This window comes from Nelusetta ayraudi, unplaced genomic scaffold (assembly GCF_046127955.1).
Source record: "Nelusetta ayraudi isolate G7.1 ecotype Tasmania unplaced genomic scaffold, CSIRO-AGI_Nayr_v1 ptg000140l, whole genome shotgun sequence".
Classification (NCBI taxonomy): Eukaryota; Metazoa; Chordata; class Actinopteri; order Tetraodontiformes; family Monacanthidae; genus Nelusetta; species Nelusetta ayraudi.
Window position 1 is genome coordinate 674,193 of NW_027466190.1, and position 22,640 is coordinate 696,832.

At 50.1% G+C, this 22,640-nt stretch overlaps 1 protein-coding gene across 3 annotated transcripts; it reads right to left on the reverse strand.

Moving 5' to 3' along the window:
- Nucleotides 1–1,781: 1,781 nt before the first annotated feature.
- map3k7 (mitogen-activated protein kinase kinase kinase 7) lies at nt 1,782–17,120 on the reverse strand. 3 transcript variants are annotated; one of them, XR_012925334.1, is made up of 19 exons: nt 16,904–17,120; nt 16,271–16,390; nt 16,050–16,160; nt 15,883–15,948; nt 15,734–15,779; nt 14,441–14,579; nt 13,634–13,758; nt 12,278–12,406; nt 11,735–11,865; nt 11,177–11,258; nt 10,951–11,081; nt 10,254–10,404; nt 9,462–9,542; nt 6,363–6,430; nt 3,864–3,921; nt 3,602–3,663; nt 3,067–3,182; nt 2,218–2,649; nt 1,782–2,122 (listed from the first exon to the last, which is right to left on the reverse strand). XR_012925334.1 is itself a non-coding variant. In XM_076013016.1 (18 exons), the coding sequence occupies exons 2-18, from the start codon at nt 16,361–16,363 to the stop codon at nt 2,469–2,471; spliced, it is 1,770 nt and encodes a 589-aa protein (XP_075869131.1). In that variant the 5' UTR covers nt 16,364–16,390; nt 16,551–16,885; the 3' UTR covers nt 2,375–2,468. The 3 variants fall into 3 exon arrangements, 2 of the variants coding, with proteins under 2 accessions (XP_075869131.1, XP_075869132.1); XM_076013016.1 differs by lacking the exons at nt 1,782–2,122; nt 16,904–17,120 and adding an exon at nt 16,551–16,885 and having other exon boundaries at nt 2,375–2,649; XM_076013017.1 differs by lacking the exons at nt 1,782–2,122; nt 9,462–9,542 and having other exon boundaries at nt 2,375–2,649; nt 16,904–17,119.
- Between the last annotated feature and the right edge of the window lie 5,520 nt (nt 17,121–22,640).

The window sequence follows — 22,640 nt, forward strand, 5'->3', positions numbered from 1 at the left end:
CACATATACATATACATATATATATAATTTATATATATATATACATATATATTTCTATACTGCATACATAAACACTTCAGAACAGTGTCTGGAAGAGAGCTTTCATTCTGACCATCCTCAAGTCTTACAGCTTTTCATCATTAATGACAAATAAAGCAGGTTGAGAGCAGAGTGCCCCCCCCCATCAGACACTGGCTCAGATGTCAGCAGGGACACGACTGAACATCTGATGATCACATTTGTAATTTCTACAACCTCACGCCAGCTGCTCAACCTTCTTCTTCTTCTGGGAGTCTCCTTCAAGACAGGGGTCGGGGGAGGGGCCTGGCACATTTCATTGGCTACCTTGGTCAGGTGACCAACTAGCAGCAACACCTGAAAAATATCAACGATAAAGACGAAGTGATGACCGTAAATGAAAAATTCTGTCTCCAACTCAAACAATGCATTGTTACTTGGATTTGCATTTCACTCCAGATTCCTGAATTAAATATTTGAAATGACAATGAACTGAAAATGCCATTCTGAATACTCCTACTACTCCTACTACTAATAATAATGATAATAAAATGTCTTCCAGCTGTTGAGCATTGACTTGATTGGACTTCATGCTACTCAGTTTGTTTTCCTTGCAGACGAGTCGACGCAGCTGTCAGGCTCCAAGACACTCCCCCTTTATTTTTTCAGTTTTTTATCATTCCTTTAATTTCATAACACGTTCTTTGCTGTCAGTCAGTCACTGTGTTGGCGGTAAGTCACTACGGAAGGCTGGACAGAAGTGTGCTGCTTGTCGGATGACGAGAAGAAGAACAGGGGGAAGAGAGAGAGAGCGAGAGAGAGAGACTTCTGTACAACACCTTTTCAAAATAAAGACGTTGAGTCTTCACGCTTTTATAAACAGGATTGTTTGAAACTTGTTTTTTCCTTTTTTTGGTACGTGACCAGACAAAAACAAGAAAAGTGATTGTGCAAAAAGAAAAAACAAAAAAAGAAAACAAAAAAAAATGAGTGACTGATACGAGACCCTCCAGAATAAAAGACTGGAAACATAAAAACCCGACAATTCTTCTTTCTTTTTCAGAGTTCACCACGTCCTGGTCTGGACGTTGGAGCTGGTGGGGGAACATTGACATGATAGCACAGCTCGCTGACACACACTCTCCAACACCCCCCCTCAAAGGCCCCATTCAACCTCCAATACATTAAAAATAGCTTTTTGCTTGTCTTTTTTTTTTTTTTTTTTTTTTCTTTTTAACAGCTTTTGTAGTTAGTTTTATCCACACTAGAATGTCACGTAAAACAAGCACTTTAAAATACAGGCAACTCCTAAGGCCACATGTGAACTAAAAACAAACTGGATGCTGAGGCCGAGGAGGAGGAGGAGGGAGTCTGGGGGGCGGGGCTACAAGCTGCTTCTGTCCTCAGACCAGTCCAGAGTCCGAGAAAAGAAGGAAACAACTACAAAACAAACTACGGCCGACTAGAACCAACAAATAAAATAGAATTCAATAAAATAAAAACCCAGAGAGATTTTCCAGCACAGAACACCAGAGAGGCTGAAAGCGCGAGTGAGGAGCTTCTCGTCCCCTCTTGTCACAAACTGATGAGAAGCGGTGGTGGTGGCCGTCGGCTGAGGGACCAATCAGAGAGGAGTATAATAATAATAATAATAATAATAATAATAATAATAATAATAAGGGCATCATAGTGGAGCTGGAGGAGAACACTTTGATCTGTTTATGCGTGATTCTTCTTTAAAGCCTTTGTTGCATTCGTCTTAATTTTCACATTCTGGTGGAAGGCATGCCCGCAAAAACTACACACACACTCTCTCACTCACACACACACACACACACACACACACACACACACACACACACACACACACACACACACACACACACACAAAGACTGATGGCAGCCGCCCAGAGGCCCTGAGAGCAAACGTTTCCGATTCTCATCACACTGAGGAAGAGGAGGAAGAGGAGGAGAGAGTTGGTGGCTCCTAGAGCGCAGCAGCAGCAGGAGGATCTGCAAGAGGATCTGCTGGGTCGTCTGTTGGATCATCTGCAGGAGAGCAGGAGGATCTGCAGGAGAGCAGGAGGGTCTGCAGGAGGATCTGCTGGGTCGTCTGTAGGAGAGCAGGAGGATCTTCACAAGGGTCTGCAGTAGGATCTGCAGGAGGGTCTGTCGGAGGATCTTTACGAGGATCTTCACAAGGGTCTCCCACAAGACGCTGTGAGTCATGTGCAAAAGTTTTTACAGCCCCCTGCTGGACACGTGGAGGGACGCAGCATGCAAGACACAGTCGAATGCAGGTCTCTTGACTGGAGCGGGAGCATGAAGTGTGTGTGTGTGTTGGGGGGGGGGGGGGGGGGGGGGTAGTGTTAGCGGGACAAACAGCGGAGGTGGTGGTGGTGGGCGGCTGGAAGCAGTCTGGACGTGAGTCTCCGCCCCCCACCGCCCCCTCACGACGTGCTCTGCCTCTTCTGTTGCTGCACTCGGATCAGGTCCAGCTGTTTTTTGCACTTCTGGTAGTAGGTGGACAGACTCTTGTTCTCCTCCAGCAGCTTCTTGTGCTCCTGCACCAGGCGCGACGTGTTCTGCTGGTCCTTCTCGTCCTGGTCCAGCTCGGCCGTCAGCTCCTTCCTGCAACGCCGAGCACAGCCGTCAAGGTTCCGTCTCTGCAGACGGCCCACGCAGACGCAGCCGCACGGATACTTTGTGGGAACTTCTTTTGGGGGAGGAAACGTCTCGTCTGCCACATTCTATAAATATCAGCCGAGCTCACTGGCTGGACACGCGGGGCTTGTGGAGAGGCCTTTCATTGTGGTGACCCCCAGAGGTCACACACTCCACAACCAGAGCCCACAGTCAAACTGCCGACCTTCAGATAATGGACATTTTACTGGGCTGTAATTAAGCAGAAAGCGGCTAAAAGCAGGAGCATTGATTTCCCATCAACAGTGGTTTCATTTTACTCCCCCCCCCCCCCCAGCTTCCTCGCAGTAATCAGCAAGTGTGTGTGTGTGTGTGTGTGTGTGTGTGTGTGCCTGCAAGACCTACTTTCTCTGGATGAGCAGGGCGATCTCCGTCTGCACCTTCAGGTACTCCTGGGCCATCTTGCAGTGGTGCTCGAACACAGCCATGGACTCTTTGGAGTTGGGGCAGGGGGTGAGGGGCTGCACACACACACACACACACACACACACACACACACACACACACACACACACACACACACACACACCAGTGATAACACATCTTATTGACGCACCTTTCTTCACTTTACAACGACACAACAAAGCAATGCAAGCTACACACAGTAAAGACATCTGTAATAAACACGCAGGCGTCACATAAGCATGCCTGCAGTGAGGGTAGGAGGCCCTGGTTGCGCCGTGCAGGATGTTATTTATACCGCGGAGGCCTGCTGGACCACACAACTCCATTTTTAGAAGCCGGCCGTGTTTTTTTTTTCTTTTTTCTTTTTTGCTGGAATAATCCCCTCGTAATGAAGCTGAGCCCGGAGGAGCTCTGGAGGCCCCGGACGCAGATTTAACCACGACCTCGAGGGAGACGTGGGCTCCCAGTGACGCACCTGTAACTGATGATCCAGGGTGAGATAGGCCATGGGGATGGAGTTGTCGGAGCCGTTAGTGTCTGAGAGGCGGCGGGTGGAAAAAAAAAGAAGAAGAAAAGAAACAAGCTGGTTTTACTTTCATGAATGAAAAAATAAAGAGGTCTTCTCCACACTTCCACATTGTAGAATCAGAGCAGAGAGAAAAATCATCTCATTCCGACACATTACAACTGGAGAGAAAAGGTAGTTTGGGAGTGATGATGATGATGATGGTAGTCACCTGTCAGGTCGTTCTTCCACACGCTGGGGCTGGACGAGCGGCTGCTGTTCCTGCTCCCCTGCAACGTGGACACGGCGGCCGTCAGTCACCGAGAAACAAACACCTTCTGTTCCTGCCTTCAAGCGCACGCAACTCCACACGACTCACACTCAAACCAGGACTAACCCCCGAGAAAACTGCAAGTGATCCAGAGTGAGAGGCCCTGCCTGAGGTGGAGGAGGAGCTCAAGCATCTCCAGGTCTTGTTCACCAGCGAGGGGAAGGCGGACAGGCGGATCGGTGCAGCGTCTGCGGCGATGCGGTCGCTGCACCGACCTGTGGTGGTGAAGGAGGAGCTGAGCTGAAAGGCCAAGCTCTCCATTTACTGGTTGATCTATGTTCCCACCCTCGCCTCTGGCCATGAGCTTTGGGTGATGACCAAAAAGAACGAGATTGCGGATACAAGCGGCCGAAATGAGCTTGGAAGCAGAGCCGCTGCTCCTCCACATGGTGAGGAGCCAGCTGAGGAGGCTCGGGCATCGGTCTGGGAGGCCTCCTGGACGCCTCCCTCCCTGGAGAGGTGTTCCAGGAAGGTCCCACTGGGAGGAGACCTCCATGGAGACCCAGGACACGCTAGAGGAACCAGGTCTCTGGCCTGGGAAGGCCTTGGGGTCCTGCTCCATGAGCTGGAGGGAAGTCTGGGAAGTCTGGGTGTCTCTGCTGAGACTGCTGGCCCAGCGACCCGACTCTGAATAAAGCGGCAGAAGATGGATGGATGGATGGATCCAAAGTGCTTGAATATATTTTTTTCAGGTTTAAAGCACCTGAGTGAAAATATCAAAATCTCTTGATCTCACTCAGTCTCACACGCTCATAAAATCCATCTCGTAAATAAGTGAAGTCGAGCCCTCGACGGCTGCACTGCTGCTCCGACACAAACCCATGAAAGCTTCTAATTAAAACGGCATCCCGGTGTGTTCACCCGTCAGCGAGCTCCGCCATCGCCGCCGCCGCCGCCCGACGGGGCCTTCCTCTTCTGCCGCGGCGGCTTCTCCAACCGCTGAACTCTGGGTGAACTTTCCAAGCGCACACATCTGAGCGTTTGTGCCGCCAGGAGCAGGAGGAAGATTCTCTCCATCTGAAGGCGCTTTGAAGCTCCTCAACGCTTCTCAGCGTTCTCGGGGGCTGCCGTGTCAAAAGACTCGTCGCATCTGGCGACGCCCCCTCGAATCCCCCCCCCCCCACACCTCGCAGGATTGACAAGAGAACGCAGGGAAGCGCTTTGGAGAGCCACCGTCAGTGAAACATCGGTGAGGAGGAGGAGGAGGAGGAGAAGCGACAGACGGAAATACCTTCAGAGAGAAGGAGAATAAATCAGACCCGCTGGGGTTCGGGCCTAGTTCATCTTTACGCTACGCACGCCTCCTTCACAGTGGAGCGAGTGAAGACTGAGCGCCACTCATCACTCGCACAACATTTTGCCATTTTGCCAGCAACGTTGACGCATTTTCCGTTTTCCGCTCGGGCCTCGCCGCCGTCACAAAGTCTTGAGAGAGTCGATGATGCTGTTGGAGTCTGACAGCTTTCTCTCAGCCCTTCACCCCGCTGACACAGACGCCTCCAGTCGCCTTCAATGTCTGCACACAGACGGCAGGAGACGTGGAGGAATGAAAATGATGATGATTGTAACAAGAGCGGAAGTCTGGACTGAAGGCTGCTGCAGCAGCAGCCTTCAGTCAGCAGATCAATGAGAATCCATGAGGCTCGAAAAAGCCGATTTCATTTTATTTTTTTGCGGAGGGAAATTCTTGCTCGTATTCAAGAGTCAGTTTGAAGTCGTTGCAGCCGTGTTTGAACTGGCAGCCAGGATTTGCAGTCTGATAAGAGTCAAGGGAGCGAGTGCAGTGTCAGTGGCTGCGTTTCCGTCACCCCTGGAATTGTGCAAAACCTAAATACGGCAATAAAAACCTGGCGATGCAAACAACTGAACTTGGGAAAACCTCTCAGACGTGGCTGAAAGGTTTGGACTCTCATCAGACGGTTTTCCACACGGATCCATACGGAGGAATATCGCTAAAGTGTCATGGAAACACTTTTCTGGCATTTACACGTCAGCGGACGTGACGTACGCAGTGGGGTCTCGCCGGACGAGATTGGACCAGAATTACGCCGACGCCTGCAAATCGCAATTTGAAACTTGGTCGCGCTACCTCGGAATTTTAGAAACACGGCTTTTATTATGCGGAAAAACCGTCACGGGAACGCAGCTAGCGGGTGCGAGGCTGCTCACAGTGATCCCAGTCACTGCAGTCACTGCAGCCACTGGACACGAGCAGCTCTGGCAGCTGCGTCCAAACGGCTGTAACTTTATATTGCGCAACTTTACATTCCGCCCCCCACCCCACCCTCCAGGGTCGGTCACTGCCGGACAACCATGCAACCTAAACCTTCCTTCTCTCTCCCTCTCTCTCTCTCTCTCTCGCTCTCTCACACACACACACACACACTCACACACACCTACCTGGCTGGACTCGGAGCCGATGCCGGGCAGGTCCTGGACGGAGCGACGTCTCTGGGGCTCGCAGGAGGCTGCAGGAGAGGAGGGAGGCCAGCGGGGGAGGCAGTGAGAGACCCAGTGGAGGAGGGGAGGGGGGCGGGGGGTCGGTTAGCGATGGCAGGAGATTGGTGGCCCCCTGTTGTTTACTTAAGGGAGAGCCACACCTACAGAGCAACACACACACACACACACACACACACACACACAGGGACAGCTGCCACTACGGCCGGTTATCACCAGTTGGTTCATCCACTCAACTGATCTCCAACCAGCAGACCAGCAGCTTCACTTCTGCTCTGCAGAACCAGGCCTCGACCAGAACCAGGCCTCGTCCACACGTGTGAGCCTTGTGTTTGTGTCTGGTTTGGCCGCTGGTTCACCAGCTCACTACACCTACAGTTTCCTAATTGGCTACATCTTTGGTGGGGAACATTTTGTTTTTTTGGAATCTGCATCTGAAAAAGGCTGCAGTGGCTGAATGTCAGACTGAGCAGACTGAGACATTTGGACCTTTTCCAGCAGAACTTCTGGAGCGCCTCAGTCTCGGTTGATGTAAGAGCTGCTGTGAATTTTTTGGGGTTGATTTGTCAAATTGTCCCTTTAGAAGTTCTACATTGGAAGTGACTCTAAATCCACAGAGCACACTGGCAAACACGAGGGAGGGGGATGAAAACAGGAAAATCTATCACTCAAATCCGCACTCAAACACAGAAAGTCTAGAGGGAGGCCCACAAGGGTGCATTTTGTTTTCTAAAGTGTGACAGTGTGTGACTTTACACACTCTAGTAGCAACACACAGGCTGCTGGCCCTCAGGGAGCATCAGCGGAACGGCGCAGACAAACTGCAGAGTGGAAACAAACATCTCCTGCGTCGCTCTCGGCCTGCTGCTCTGCCTGGCGACTCGTTGCGACGTTCTCCGCTGCTGTGCCGGCAAACACTTCCCGAGTCAGGCACCGACTCTCGAGGTCCTGACACGCCGGCAGAGGATTCCCACACAGCGGAAAGGCGGCTTTTATTTCTTCACTCTTGTGTTGAATTTTGCAGTGGTGAAAAAGTGAACGGCCGGCCCTCCGACCAACCAAGACGATGTCGGCATGTCGATGCCAAACAGATATGATTTATTTTTTATTTTTTTTAAGTGTGGCGACGTAGAAGTTTTGGTTTCATGTGGGTAAAGCGAACCACCGCCTTCTACGCCATGGAAGTACACAAATCTTCCCCGGTGAACCTTGGCCTGCTCCTTCACCTGGCTCCGTGTCTGCAGAGGGAGAGAACTTTCCCCAAGTTTTGATGCGGCGTCATCGACGTGCCAACATCATTGTGATTGGTCAGAGGTCCAGCCGTTCGGCTCGTCGCCTCCGCAAAATTCAACACGAGAGAGAAAAAAAAATAACAGCTGCTTCCCCCCCCCCCGCTCCATGTAAACTTGCTGGCGGTGTGGACGGACCTTCGATGTTCACTCTCCATGTGAAACGTGTGTGCGATTGTTCCTTCACGATGTCGAGGGACGGTGCTGGAAGACGCTCCGCAGCCGTACGCACTGATTGGCTGCGGGAATGCACCCGCCGACCTTCGCTGCCAACCCAACCACATCATTTATTGACTGGCCGGGTCTCAGCGAGACTCCAAAATAGAATCACATCCGCTCGCCGTCGTCGTCCCCGTTCCTCTCACCCACATCCCTGACCGTAATAATAGCCGCCACCCCTCCCGCTGCCAGAGGAATTCATCAAAATGACTGTTTCCCAAAGTTAATGAATGCAAAGGGAGCAGGAGGGCTGGAGGGGGGGGGGGTGTTGGGGGTGGGGGGAGGGGGGGAATTAGTCATGCCTCCTTTCTGTCCTCCACGCACGGAAGACAAGGTCGAGCTCAGCCGGTGCGCCGCAGCCAAGCCAGAGGGAAGGCGGGGAGGAGAGGGGGCGGGGCCATGAGTTAGGGCGCCGTCTCTCATCTGTGGTCACATGATGCCACGGACCTCCGTCCACTCGTCCCTTTGTGGGGTTTTTGTGGACGCGTGATGGGATTCGCCGTCCCGCAGTCGCTCGGGAATGAGGACGAAGGGACCGGGAATGTGGCCGCAGATGAGACGGCGTTAACTCTCGTCCCGCTGACCAGGAGCGAAGACCACAGAGCGGCGGCGGACGGAGCGGCGAAGTCGTCTCCACGGTACCACGGTGACAGTCTGAGGCAAAAGTTGCGTCTTCTAGATTTGAATTTATTCATTTTTTCCACTTTTTTCTTATGATTTTTTTTTAAGGAGGAAAACTTGAGAAGGTGACCTGATGATGGATGGAAGTGTGTTTTTGCTCCGCTTCCCATCTGAATTTGGTCTTTTTTGAGAGAGGAAACAGTCACCACAGACCAGTGGTTCTCAACTGGTGGAGTCTCTGGAGCCATGAAGTCGCAACCCAAACTTATTCTGCAAAAAGAGAAACGCCAGCGAGCCTGAGCACTTCCTGTCCTGTATCGTAAATAAAGCATTGAAATGATTGAATTTGATTATGAATCCTGCAAAATAAAAGCCCAACATTGCTTTTGATGAAAGGAGGCTATTGTGAAGAATCTGAACATAAAACGTGTTTGAGTAATTTTACACTTTTATTGTTTCCTCCATAATTCCATGTGCGTTCATGTATCGATGTCTTTTGAAATCAGGCAACCGCCCGCGAGGCCGCGACCCGACCAAAACAGCCCTGTGAGCCACTCTTGGGTTGCGACCCACCAGTTGAGAAACGCTGGCATGGATCAGCTCCAGCTGGACTTGTCACCGCGGTGGCACCGCAGCGGGAGATTGCGCCGCCGTTCCGTCCACGGCAGACAGAGCAGCACAGAGGACGCGAGGCCTCCCTGGTGTGTTGTCAGTCGCCTCAAATCTGGCGGAATTTCATCGAAAATTCACTTTTTTTTTTTCCTTCTTCATTTTTCCCGCCCCATATGAGGCGCATGAGACACACGTGAGATGACCTCATCAGCGCACAGCAGCCAGCAACCCAGAGACTGAGCCAAGCAGGCCGCAGCCAGCCGGTCCGAGGAGGCCCGCTGGTTCGCCCAGCTGCTGGTACCTGTGACGACGATCTTGGGGACGTCCAGAATGGTGCCAAAGGACGCCGTTTTACGGTGGCCTCGTTTATACTGAGGGGCTGCTGCAAAAACACACACGCACGCACGCACGCACGCACAAACACACACACACACACACACGTACATACAGCTGGCAACACAAACACGAAGCATGCAGATGCAGCGGACTGGAGAGCGACGGCGCCCCCTGGACTGGAGCCGCACACATGCAAGAGGCAGCATGCACACCGCCGTCATTCCAGGTGCTGCGCAGAGCAATAATAATAATAAAAAAAACAAAAAAACAACAAGCAGCGTCCGCAGCTGCTTGCAGGGATCAACTCCTCTGCGACAATGAGAGCCCTCGGCTCCGCAGCTGCTTAGCTAACGCAGTTAAAGAGGCTCTCAGGATCCCAAGGTCTGTGTGTTTCTGTCTGGAGCGACGGACGACTTTCTCCCCATCAGCTACAGCTGAAAAGTTAGCGTACGTGTGGAGCTCCAGCGTGTGGCTCTGCTTTCTGTCGGGGCTATTAAAAGCAGATGGGTGGACAGTTTGGCCCTGAGGAGCTTCCGTGATGAACGTGTGTCACGAGGAGTTCGCTTGTAGTGATGAATGCCTTTCCACTATCGAGGGAGGGGGGGGGGGGGAGGGGTTCTTCTTTCCATTCAACAAAGTGAAATGTGAATTAAAAATACATGAGAGGCGATGCGTCAGCCGCTTCTTGACTGTCCTCTCAGCGAGCGGCTCTGATTTCACGCGTGGCCCTGCTGCTGTGCGTCACCTCGGCTCTTACCTGCGGGGGCAAACGGCACCTTGGGCTCCAGCAGCTCCGACAGGTCGGCGCTCATTCGTTTGCTGTCGGACGACGCCAGGCACTGCGTCCGCGCCGGCAGACTCTCCACGCTGCCCCCTCTGGACAGAGGCAGAGTCCTCAACGGGTCTCCCTGCACGGGGGGGAAAAAAAATGGAATCAGGACTCGGAGTTATTCGGAAGCGCATTGCTGCCATGCTAGGGGAAAAAAAAGAAAAAAGAACAGGGCTCAGTATCATAACGTCAAACTATCACGTTTTTTCAGAACAATTTTAACGTTTTAACGTAATACTGAGAACCTGTTTTTATCTAGCGTGGCAGCATGTTTTTACGTTAAAATTATCAAAATAACGTCATAATTTTCAAGTCATAACGTGAAATTTCCACAAAGTAAATAAAAAACTATCACGAAATAAGGTGAAAATTATCACGTAAAAAAGAAATCGCAATATTTCATGATAATCTTCACGTTGTAACGTGAAACGATCACAAAACAACGTGAAAATTATCACGAAATAACGCGATAGTTTTAATAACTTTTTTACGTGATAATGATAACGTAAGTCACGTTTTTCTAGGGTGGCAGCAATGCGCTTGCGTACGGAGCTGCAGAATGTTGCAAATCGCACCCACGACGACGACCACGACGACCACGACGACCACGACGACCACGACTCACCTTTGGCTTGAAGTGGTGAGCAAACTGAGGCGTGATCTTGATGGTGTCGTTGCTGCCTTGCGAGTCGCTGTGCTCCATGTTAGCGTCGCTTCTGTTGCTCATACTGGTGGCGATGTTGTCCAAGTAGGAACCTGTCACTCATAAAACACAGGCTTTCATTCTTCCCTGGCCTTTTTCTCCGGGCCATCACTGAAGGTCGAAAGGTCCGAGGAGTCTCTGGCTGCACCTGTACTGGTTGCAGAGTTGCTCTGGCCATCGTCTGAATACTGGTAGGGGTACTGCAGGGGTTCATCGTGGCCCGGGAAGTACTGAGGAACAAAGAGTCTGTGTGAGAATGACATCTTGCTCACAACGCATCTTCCTGTTGAGGAGAACCCAGCCACCTGGGCTCGTGTGAACGACACAAACACTTTAAAATGTATTCGCTTAGCACGTCATGGAACAACAGCTGCGCTTCCATGACAGTTTTCCCGCAAAATAAATGCGATATTTCTAAAGAATTTTTGATTTGCAGGCGTTTTTGCAAGTTTTTCCATGTTGAGCTTTTTTCCATCTGTTGCCATATTTAGGTCTTGCGCAATACTAGGGGTCATGGAAACACAGCTAATGACTGAAAAAAAGATTTAATATGTCAATGGGTCAGACCACGAGCAAACGTGGTCTAAGTATAATATGTATAGAGGAAGCAGAATGATTTGTATTAAAAAAAAAAAAAAAGCCTACCAGCCTGAGCACTCTGTGTGTGTGTGTGTGTGTGTGTGTGTGTGTGTGTGTGTGTGTTAACCTTCATCAGATGAGTCATGATCTTTACTATCTCCTCCATGGAGGGCCTCTGAGAGGGATCTTTGGACCAGCAGCGAGTCATTAGGCTCTCTATGGGCTTGGGCAGATTCTTGATTAAAGGCGGCCTGGTGCCTGGGAGCCAGCGAGACACAGAGAGAGAGAGAAAATAATCCCTCACACGGCGAGTCAGAGGGAGAAATAGTATGTGGCGTGGCGGCTGACAAGCCCGGTGACGCTGCGAGTGTGACGCCGAACGAGTCGGTAATGACTCAGGCGTGCGGGAACATTAAGCCTCGTCCCCAGGTGTTATCAGCGTCCCATTAGCATGCTGCACCAGCCACCTGCTTCCTGCTCAGGATGCAGCGCAGGGACGGCGGTGCGGCCGCGCGCTGCCTCCAGGTCCCGTCTGGCACTTCCTGCTCGCAGGCCAGAGACAGGCTGACGGCTGAACACGGCCTGCTGCAACCTCGGGCTCCAGCTGTCACACACACACACACACACACACACACACAGACAGACAGACAGACAGAGAGCCGCGGCTTACCGTTGTGCACGGCCCACATGATGCGGAAAGCCGGTCCTCCGATCTCATCAAAGGGCTTCTTGCGAGTGATCACCTCCCACAGGATGATGCCCCAGCTGAACACGTCGCACTTCTCGCTGTAATTGCTGCCTGCAAACACACGGCGGCAGAAGGCAAAGCCACGCGTCAGAAAAGAAATCAATATATAAATAAATAAAAAGCGTGTGTGTGTATGGGGGGGGGGTTCGCTTGACAAGGCAGATGAAAGTAAAGTCTCTGTGGACGGAGTTCAGATCAGGTTTCATCAGTATTGCGGTTTTATTCCAATTCAGTTTTTTTCCACTTAAATTTACTGCAATTAAATGTTTGTGTAAATGCTTTTATTTTATTAAAAAATGTTTTAAATGCTGTCAACACAGTCCAGCAGGACACTATGAGGCAGAATTGGCAGCGCAGCCTCATCATGTGGTGCACAGTCACAGTCGTGCTCAGCGTGCTGCCGACTGCACCGCCAGGATTCTCCCCACTCAACTTCACCACATTCTGCACTTCAGCTGCACTTTTCACACTTTTTCTTTTTAGCAGCCAATTCGACGATTCAGTCATCGCAGAAATCACAGAACCTTTCGAAGTGACAGCAGAGTGGAGGAGGTGGGGGGGGTGTGTGTGTGTGTGCAGCAGATTTGATCTCACTCTCTCTCTCCTCAGGAAGGGCGAGAATAACAGAGGGAGCAATTTTTATTTTCCTCCGTCTTGCTTAATCACCGGGCCTATTATTGCAGAATTAAAGTGCACGTCGCTCTGCGGCCATAAAGCTGCTGCGCCGAGGTGCTCCGACTCCCAGCACTTCCCACCACACTGTAAATTAGTTATGAGGAGTTCACCGCGAGGGCAAGAAGTGAGTTGTTTAATCGCAGCCAGAGTCTTGTAAGAGGGGAGGGGAAACAAAAAAAACAAAGACAACGAGCTGGACGCGGTCCACCCTTCCTCTCGACCCCTCCAGTCAAGCGCACGTCTCTTTATGTAGAAATACATCAGTGGCTGGGCGGCCGAACGGGAGCGCAAATTGTACACGGCGGCGTCCCGGGGGAAATAAAGCCACCGGCATCTCCTCCATTCATCTTCTGGCAGCGGCGTAGGTGAATGCATCAATAAGGGAGGAGCGCCAGGCAGCCGGTGATGAATTAAAAATTAACGCCTCCGCGCTGGGAGCGCTCCGCCGCCATTAAGGTGAAAGATTGCCAAAGTAAGAGTTGACTCATCCAACTGCGGCGTTTTTCGCCGGGGAAGACGCGGCGGCTGCAGTCAGGGAAAAACAACAACAACAAAAAAAACGCCGAAACTCTGTGGCTGATTGGGACGCCGCTCGTGACTCACCTTCAAACACCTCGGGGGCCATCCACGCCGCGCTGCCCTTGTTGTTGGTCATGTGGGTCTGAATGTCGCACGCCGTTCCAAAGTCGCAGATCTTCAGCACGGTGCCGCCAGCCACCAGCAGCAGACTGAGGAGGAGGAGGAGGAGGGAGGGAGGGAGGGGTTAACGTTACTTCTGAAGGAGAGTTTTCTGACTGGGATGTCTGTCAAAGCACAGACTGAGTGGGAGGGGCAGGGGGGGGCGGGCGGTTCTAAAGAACTGGTCATAGATGTCTGTGAAGGTTCTCAGTCATCCGGGTCATCTTGAGGTAGAAGGGTTGAGTTGGGGCAACTGGTCTCGAAGATGTTTGGCCTCTCATCCTCAGGCTTCATCAGTTCTGGAGGGGCTTGGAGAGTCCCAGGTACTGAACCACCAGGAGGTGTGGGTAGGACCCAGGCTGATGGTACCTAGTAGTATTATTATTATTGAAAAAAATCAACACCTTGCTAATAGTAGGCACCATCAGCCTGAGTGCCACCCACACCTCCTGGTGGTTCGATACCTGGGACTCTCCGAGAACTGAAGAAGCCTTTCAGATGGGAGGCGAAACATCTTCAAGATCACAAGAACACAAGTCCAGCTGCCCCCAACTCAACCCTTCTACCTTCACTGGTAATAGAGAAGTAATGTGAAGAAAACTGGACAAACTGGGACCAAATCCAACAAATGCAAAGAGAAACCACGAGGAAACCACAAGGCTCAGAGGCTCAGGTGGGCAGGTGTGTGCGTGAGAGGGAGGAGGAGGAGGAGGAGGAAGAGGAGCAGCATACTTGGGTGGCTTGAGGTCCCTGTGAATGAGAGCCTTTGGTTTCATGCCATGGAGATAGGCCACGCCCTGGGAGCACTGAAAACACCAGCTCATGGCATGGGAGGCAGTGTAATAAGGGAGGGGTTCGGCACCATGCAGCACTGTGGACGAGAGAGCACAGTCACAAACACTGACACACAAAATAAAAGAAATAGATTCCTGGAGGTCCGGATTTTCCTTCCGGGGGGGAGGGGGGGGAGGAAAAAACAAAAACCAAACTCAGAGACTGAAAGACGTCACAACACACTTCTGCTGGAATCCCCAGGTGGCTGTGAAGGGATTTAGGAGGTGATTGTGTCGTGCAAACAGTGTAATTGTAAACCTCGGACATGTGATTTTTAACCACGTCGGGATTAAATGTTCCGACCACTCAGGTGTTGAGAAAACAGGCAGCGTTGCATAACCGAGTCCACTGTATTTCTTGCCTGGCGTGACGTGCTGTGTTGTCAGGGCGGATATCAAAGTGACAGGTGTTCCTCTACTGGTGTACTGGCCCCCACCCCACCCCACCGCAACCCCGAGCTTTCGCCACATTAGTTGTTTTGACTGCGTTGCGACAACGCAGCTCCTGTCAGCTGTCTTAAGTCAGCCGTCTCTGAGACTCTTGCACCAATCATTATCTGGAATTTTGAAAATAATAACAACACACAGCACTAAGGGCTGTGCGAGTAATTGATTTTTAAATCAAAATCTGATTTGCAACACGACAAACTTATTCCAACACCTCACAAAAACCCACGAGCCAGGGTGGGAGCAGCGTGTTGCTTTGCGGGCGGTCGTACACCAGGTGCTAAAACGCCACCAGCAGCTCCGAAGCAGGCAGTGTTAGCGGCTTCATTGTCTCATCGTGTCCCATATAGCAAGACAGACGCCATGTGGAAACATAGCAAAAGACATAGTCCCAATACATACTGTAGAAAAGTCTGGCTTCCAACTCTTGGTGTCTTTTGCAGTTTTACCGAAAAAAAAAAATAAATCGAAACTTGAGTTTTCAGAGAGAGAAAAAATAAATCTGGATTTAATTTTTGCACATCACGTGAAAATCTGACTCGATGGTTTGTTTCAACGTCAGCTGAACGTGAATATAAACTACTGGTTGGAAAGGAGTTGCCTGTGCAGGGCCGTCACCAGTTCACTGATCCCGGGGCAGGATCGGCACCGCTCATGAGTTACAAAACTGCATTAAAAGCACGACTGAACAGAACAGAGCTCATCTGATTCACCCCCCCGACGACACGCAAACATGTCCACTCACCGTTGTACAGCGAGCCTCCCTCGGCGTACTCCATCACCAGGCAGACCTGCGCAGGAACACAGGTCATCAGGAACACAGGGCAAAAAAAAAAAACAACAACAAACAAAACAACCTTGGTCACCGGCGACGTGGTGCACACGTTCACTCACCGGATTGTGACACGACCCGTACAGCTTCACAATGTTGGGATGATTGACGCGCGAGAGCTGCCGCAGCTACACAGGGTGGAGAAAAGCGACGTTGAGTCAATCTGATGATGCGTGCAAAGACCCTTCAAAAGTCTCTCGGTGTGTCGGACTATGTTTCAAAGTGTCACCTCCACGATGAAGGCTTTCCTCTCCGATTCACTCTCGATGGTCTTGATGGCCACGTCGTTGCCTTTCCACTTGGCTTTGCAGACGACTCCAAACGCTCCCCGTCCCACCACCTGAAAGCATCGTCAATATGGGCATTCTAGTATTTGACTAGGTGTGACGCTGAAAAAGTGCTTTATCAACTAGTCAAGACGACAACAACAACAACAACAAGCCTACCCACCTCTTCAACTTCAATGTCCTCATAGTTGATCTCTTCGAACGGATACCCAGGAGGCGTTTCAAGCATATCACCGGTTGGTAATGCTAGAGCCATAACTCGCTAACGTAAGGTAGTAATTTACTGCAAAGAGGGGGAGAAAGAATGAACCATGAATGTTGATGGTTAGCCTCAGAGTTCAGAGGCTGAGCTCGCTGTTAATCATCTCAAGCGGCTGGACAACTGACGGGCAGCATCAACACCAGATAGACGGACATAAACACGACTAACGGCTGATGTCAACCTTTCGCCCCGACCTCTCGTCAACGACGACCGTTGTTTGCACCGCGTTTACCCTTCTGTCGGTCCGTGTGATGCGGTCGACCAACTGGCCAGCCGCAGCAGCTCGGCTACAGGGACGCTAGCTTCCCGGAAGTGAAAAAGTGCTCAAAGTCATCGTTTAACGCTCGGGAGACATATAACCAACCCGGCGGCGTTGTCGCAAACGGAAGCTGGGAAGAGTTTAGCTTTAATGACAGCTCCTCTGCGACCGAGGGGGAGAATAAAAGCTGCCCGAGGCCTGTTAGCTGATAGCCAGGTAGCGCTATGCGGATGCTAAGTCGAGCTACCGGGACTCGATAGCTGAAACAAACCAACCCTTCGCAGTTGACTTGTCGCCAGCGCCGGCTCTCTGGACATGGGGATATTTTCGACTAGACATGGAGTGAGAACCGATGAGTGTCGTCCATTTTCAGAGTTTGCATGTTTGTATCCACTTGGCAGCGAGGCATAACTTTTTTTTTTCACTTGTCGCCGAGCTGGCTCACCAGCGGTGTATTTTTATTCTCCGGAGCTGGAGCTCCAACCGGAAGTGTGTGCGTCCTGAAAATCCCTCCCCCTTGCGCTACGAAGGGTGCACGAATAAAAGGGCCGACCTTTTTTTTTTTTTTTTTTTTCCCGTCCAGAAATTCATGTCATAGTTTAACCTTTATAATTAATTCAGGAAACAAAAACTGTAATAAAAACAGTATACAGTATACAATATATATATATACATTTTTGTTTTAAATTCATGTTTTAACTCATAAAATCTGTTTAATTTGCATACGTATTGGAAGTTAAAATCCACAAGACATGTTCTAAAATACACAGATTTATTTATTTATTTTTCTATGTATTTATTCATGTAACATCATTATTATATGATGGATATTATATGTTATATTCAAAATATAATTTTGTTTCTTTGTTGCGCTTTAACTAAGTTTTGGACTGTAGAATTCAATGCAGTTGCAATAAAGCCTTGGTGCAATACTACTGCTGCTGTTGCTGCGGCTGCTGCTGCTACTACTACTACTACTACTACTACTACTACCACTACTACCAATAAAAATGATATACTTTATTGGATTTTTTTTTAATTAATTCAATTGTACCATTGACCATTCACACACCAAATTTAGCCTTGCGTGCCCTTCACCACCAGGTAGGTGAAAACTTCCTCAGTCTCTAAATTACACTTTTGAGGAGGGAGTAAGGTGCATATTATATAAACACAGCACTTGACGCATGCTAATTACATGCTCTGCTCACGGGGAGTAATAAAGCCTGGTCCCACTGGAGGCTGTCCAAACCACAAGGCAAGCACAACTCATACTAATGAGCATGAACTAATTTGTTCTGATATTGAACAGAGGGTTGTTAATAGCAGGAGCCATCCCTCCTCCCTGAAATAATTATTCTAATCGCTCATTTCAAAAGTGATTAAAACGCTCTCACCTGGCACTTTTTTCCGGCACTGGCCTCCCCTGGCATATGGTCTGGGACACGGGGTCAGCGGGAAGTTGCATGTTTGTTTACTCCCAGCTGCCCAGATTCTTCACACAATCAGACCTGATGAGCTCGTCTCCTCCTCCCGCGCGGCTCGGCGAGGAATTTGCAGGAGTGGTGTATCACTGCAGAGTCGTAACACGACATGTTGAGGGACATCGTGCAGGAGCAGAGACAAGTGGACGAGCCGGGGCAAGAGGTTTGATTTGATCTTATTAAAACCAGGTGATTAAAGCTAGGTGATATTGGCCCGAGATCGCCAGGCGTGGAAGCAGATGTGGAGCCCCCCCCCGTCCCCCCGCCATGCCTGCATGTCTGTTTTAAAAGTCCTTTATACCATATTTCTTTTTACATTTTTTTTAATTAAAATGTTCATCTTTGCCCATATTTAACCATTTGTTTTTACATCCTCCTGCTGGAACTGATGCTTTGTTGAAACCTCCACATGTTTGAAAGGGGCAAAAAGAAGGTGGCGATATCTATCTATCCATCTATCTATCTATCTATCTATCTATCTATCTATCTATCTATCTATCTATCTATCTATCTCTATCACGCATGTTATGACATTCCTTGGCCACAGGGTGATGCTGTTGTACTTCCCAGGCCTTCCCTCTTCCTAGCGGTCTAACCCCCTCCTTACCCCGCACTACCCACCCACCCACCCACCCGCACCCCACATTGTCCCACTTGCACGGGAACCCGGAATGTTTCATCTGCGGATGTTGCCTCCGTAGCCAGCATAAAAAAAAACAACCCAACTCACAATCAGAATGCGTTCATTTATATTCCAGTGCCGGCGTCAGCACTCCCCTGCACGGGGCAATAATCTGCTGTGTGACTGATGAGGGCTCCCGCGTGCAGCTGATGAACATTTGTCTTGTGTTTATGGCTTTTAAGTACCACCAAGCGCTGCAGGTTGTGCCTTACAGATATCTCTGTCGCCGATAAGAGCCGCATTGTTTAATTGGATTGGAGGCGGGTGGCGGCGGTACAGGAAAAAACAAAAACAAAAAAAAAAACAAAAAAAAACAACAACCTTGCAGTGTTTGCAAATCTTCGCCCAAATCATTTCCAATAAGTGGAGCAAGTCCCAGCGCTGCCAGGCCGTCAAGCGGAACGCCGCAGACACTGGGGACCGCCGCAAAGTCCTCCCGCTAAATCATTCCGAGTTTATCTAAACGCTGCCTTCCCTCCCGCCGAATCGCATTCGACAGATTAAATACATCAGTTAGAAAAATAATCCCACAGGATAATTAGTATGGGCTCCAGGACTTGGCTGCACCGGCGCAGGGGCCTGAATGCCCGGTGGACCCACACTGCGAATTAAAGTGGGGGAGTGGGACGGCACGCACCTGAGAGAAGGACCTGCAGCTGCAGCAGCAGCAGCAGCAGCAGCAGCAGCGGTGGGACTATTAGAGCTCAGCCATGTTCAAACGGGTCGAATACAAAACAGCTGCATTATTTCATTGTATCTTTCTTTTTTTGTGGCTTGGTTTCTCTTCCAACCCAGAGAGCTGATCTGGATCAGTTGGCCAGGTAACGAGGCAGCTCCAGGTGTGTGTGTGTAGGTGGGGGTGGGGGCGGGGATGGGGGGGGGGTTGGCCCGGCACTGCCAGTGACCTTTCCGTCTTGTTCTGCCAGGACTTCAGGCTGGATAAGTGGCAGCGGTGGCAGCGGCGCCTTCGCACGGGCAGCCGCAGTCTCTTTCACTCGCGAGCCCCTCCCCCCATCCCCCTCCTCCACTCCCCCTCACCCCACTCCCCCACCTCCCTCCTCCACCGTCCGTGTGACGAACCCTCCCTTGTGTTTCCTGCGTGATAACTCAGACACTCTGCTGTGTCTGAGGGGAGTTGCTGACCTTTTCATTTGAAATACTGATGCCACTTTTTTTTTCTTCTCCTCTCTCTCTTTTTTTTTGTGCTGATTTCGAGAACACAAGGTTGCACAAGACGCCTACCCGGTGGATTCACCTGTCACATTTCTATTCAACCCCCACTTGTTGGTTTTTTTTTTTCAAAGGTCCCATATTGTGCAAAAACTCGCGCAACACATATTTGTGTCTGAAGCAACACCTGTGCCTTTCATCTGGCCAATCAACTTCCCGGAAATGGGAAAAGTCCGTCCTTTACTTCTTCCTGAGTGTGTGCCAAGACACGCATCTGTGGAAATCGTCCCTTTGTGATGTCACAAAAGGCACTGATACCTGCCCAGAGCTGATGATCACACCTCCAGCTTGGTGGCCCAGTTTCTATTTCCCCCTGTGTTTCCTTCATCTGTCCGCAACAGAAACACAGTCCAATTCCAAGTGCGTTCACACCGGCCAACAAAAAATTGGATTCTGATTCTGATTCTTGATGACCCAGTGACTCTGAGCTGCACAGCGGCTAAACTGCAGCAGCAGCAGCAGCAGCAGCACAATGCGGTTCTGCTTGGCCGGCTTGTATTTGTCCTCTTTTCGCCTGCTGCCTGTGTTTTGTCGTCTGCGTGCTGCGTCTCCAACTTTCATTCTGCAAATTGCTTCCTGTCGCCGACCTGCATTTGCTCGCATTTTTCCCCCTTTCTGTTGACCACAGCCGCTATCTCTCTCCCTGCCACCTCGCCCCAGTTTCAACATTCCTTCAACAATGGCAGTTATTTCATTTTTATTATTTCGCCCAAACCCACAATCGCCCTGACCGCAAAACTCAGCCCTGCATAGATATTCAATCTCTATGTATTTTTTTATTTATTTTATTTATTATTATTTTATTTTTTATATATTTTATTTTTTACATTTTAGCGCAGAAAAATGTCACTGAGCTTATTCCAGAGGATTTTTCTTTTTTTTTTTTTTCAAACCAACATTTTTTTGTCTGCTGATGGGGCTGCTGACCCTGAGTGATGTCGTGGTTCTCCCACTGACTTTCCCCTCGGCTCCGTAACCTGAACTCCCGTCATATATATGAACTTCCTGGACGTCTCGCAGAGGCATTTTGAATATCTCAGAAGAGCGGAGTAAGAAAAAAAAAAAAAAAAAAAACCACCCCTCTCTGCGCTGAGAATCACCAGACAGAATCCTCTCTTAAACGGGGGAGAATGTGTTTGTTTTCCATATTTTCTTTGGCATTTAACCTCAGTGCTTGTGCGTTTTTGTTTTTTTTGTTTTGTTTGGGTTTCGTTTTTGTTTTCCATCCGTGGCAATCTGTCACATTAACACAAATGGCAAAAGCGGTGGGTACCATGAAGAGTTGTAGATTAGTTCTGCAAAGAGCACCCGTGGGATCCATCTCAGTAAACACCACATTTCATCTGGAGCCACCAGCCTGACAGGCCCGCCTGTCTGCCCATTTGTTTTTGGCTTCCTTGTTTTTTTTTCTTTTTTTGCTCGGGGAGACAAATCACTCGGCGAGAGGTGGCTCACGGCTAAAGAGTCGTTTTTTCTTTCTTCCTTTTTTTTTTTTTTTCTTTACTTTTTCTTGCAAGTTCATAATTGTGAGAATGAGAGCTTAAGGGCCGTGACATCATCCACAACAAGGTCTGGTGAGCTGCTTGAGCTCAGGATGTGAAGTCAGGACAGACTTTCCGATAAAGACTCATTCATCAAAGTGTCTGAGCCTCCGACGGCTGCGTCCCCGTGACCCTGGCACGCCACCCGGAAGCCGTCCTCAATCCCTGGAATCTCAGCCGGGGTTTTGAAAGCTTGCAGGTTCATTGTCACTATTCCCCGGCTGTCTGCTCCATCATTTCATCCACTTCTGCCAGACTGCAGAACTTCTTTAGCAGCAGCTCTGTCGCTTCCTCTAATCCTTTCTGCTCTTCTGCTTTGTGTGTGTGTGTGTGTGTGTGTGTGTGTGTGTGTGTGTGTGTGTGTGTTTTTCTCGAAGGTCATCTTGCAGTTTGTGTGCGGCTTCTTACTTTTCGTCATGAAATCCCAGGACAGACCGAAAGAAACCTCTTTCTGCTGGAGGTTAGTAAGACGGACGAGGCACATCTGAGGCGTGAGGCCTCGGCGGCCCGGCTGCTGCATCGCTGAGATTCAAGTCTTGTGTGTTTGTGCAGAGGCGGGGTAGTAGCACACAGTGGATTTGCAGGACACGTGAAGTGTGAGGAAACGACCACTTGGTTTGCGAAGCTCTTCTCTCGTGAAGACGTAACTGATACCAAAAACAATTTAGAATAAGTACAAGGTACCTGAAAAATGGGTATAAGATGAACAAAATGATCAAAATAATATATCTAGTGTGCACCACATGGCACCAACAACAGGCGGTGTTAACAGAAGAAGGTTGTCACTAACACATAAAGTCACATAGCAAGAGTTTTTCACGCTGCCCCCCCGCCCCCCTCCTCCCCACGCCCCATCGCAACATCCGTCCTATCACAGGCGCTCGTTCCCTGCTGGAACATTTCCACCGTCCCCGCCCGTTCACATCCGTCCGGCGCGGCCGCGATAAAGTCCGAGAGGCTCAGCTGTGCCGCGTCGCTGTTAAGCATCAAACACCTGCGGGAGTCGGATAAGGCAGCGGCGGCGGCGGCGGCGGTGGCCACAAAAACCCTCCCGGGGCTGGCGGGCGGCGCTGAG

What these genes read in the sequence shown, in the direction of transcription:
- map3k7 (XM_076013016.1), bottom strand. Translation starts at nt 16,363, where the DNA reads ATGGCTCTAGCATTACCAACCGGTGATATGCTTGAAACGCCTCCTGGG. An exon ending in TCATGACTCATCTGATGAAG is followed by an intron (nt 11,259 to 11,734) that starts GTTAACACACAC and finishes TTTGTTCCTCAG; the next exon opens with TACTTCCCGGGCCACGATGA. An exon ending in CCCTGGATCATCAGTTACAG is followed by an intron (nt 3,183 to 3,601) that starts GTGCGTCACTGG and finishes GTGTGTGTGCAG; the next exon opens with CCCCTCACCCCCTGCCCCAA.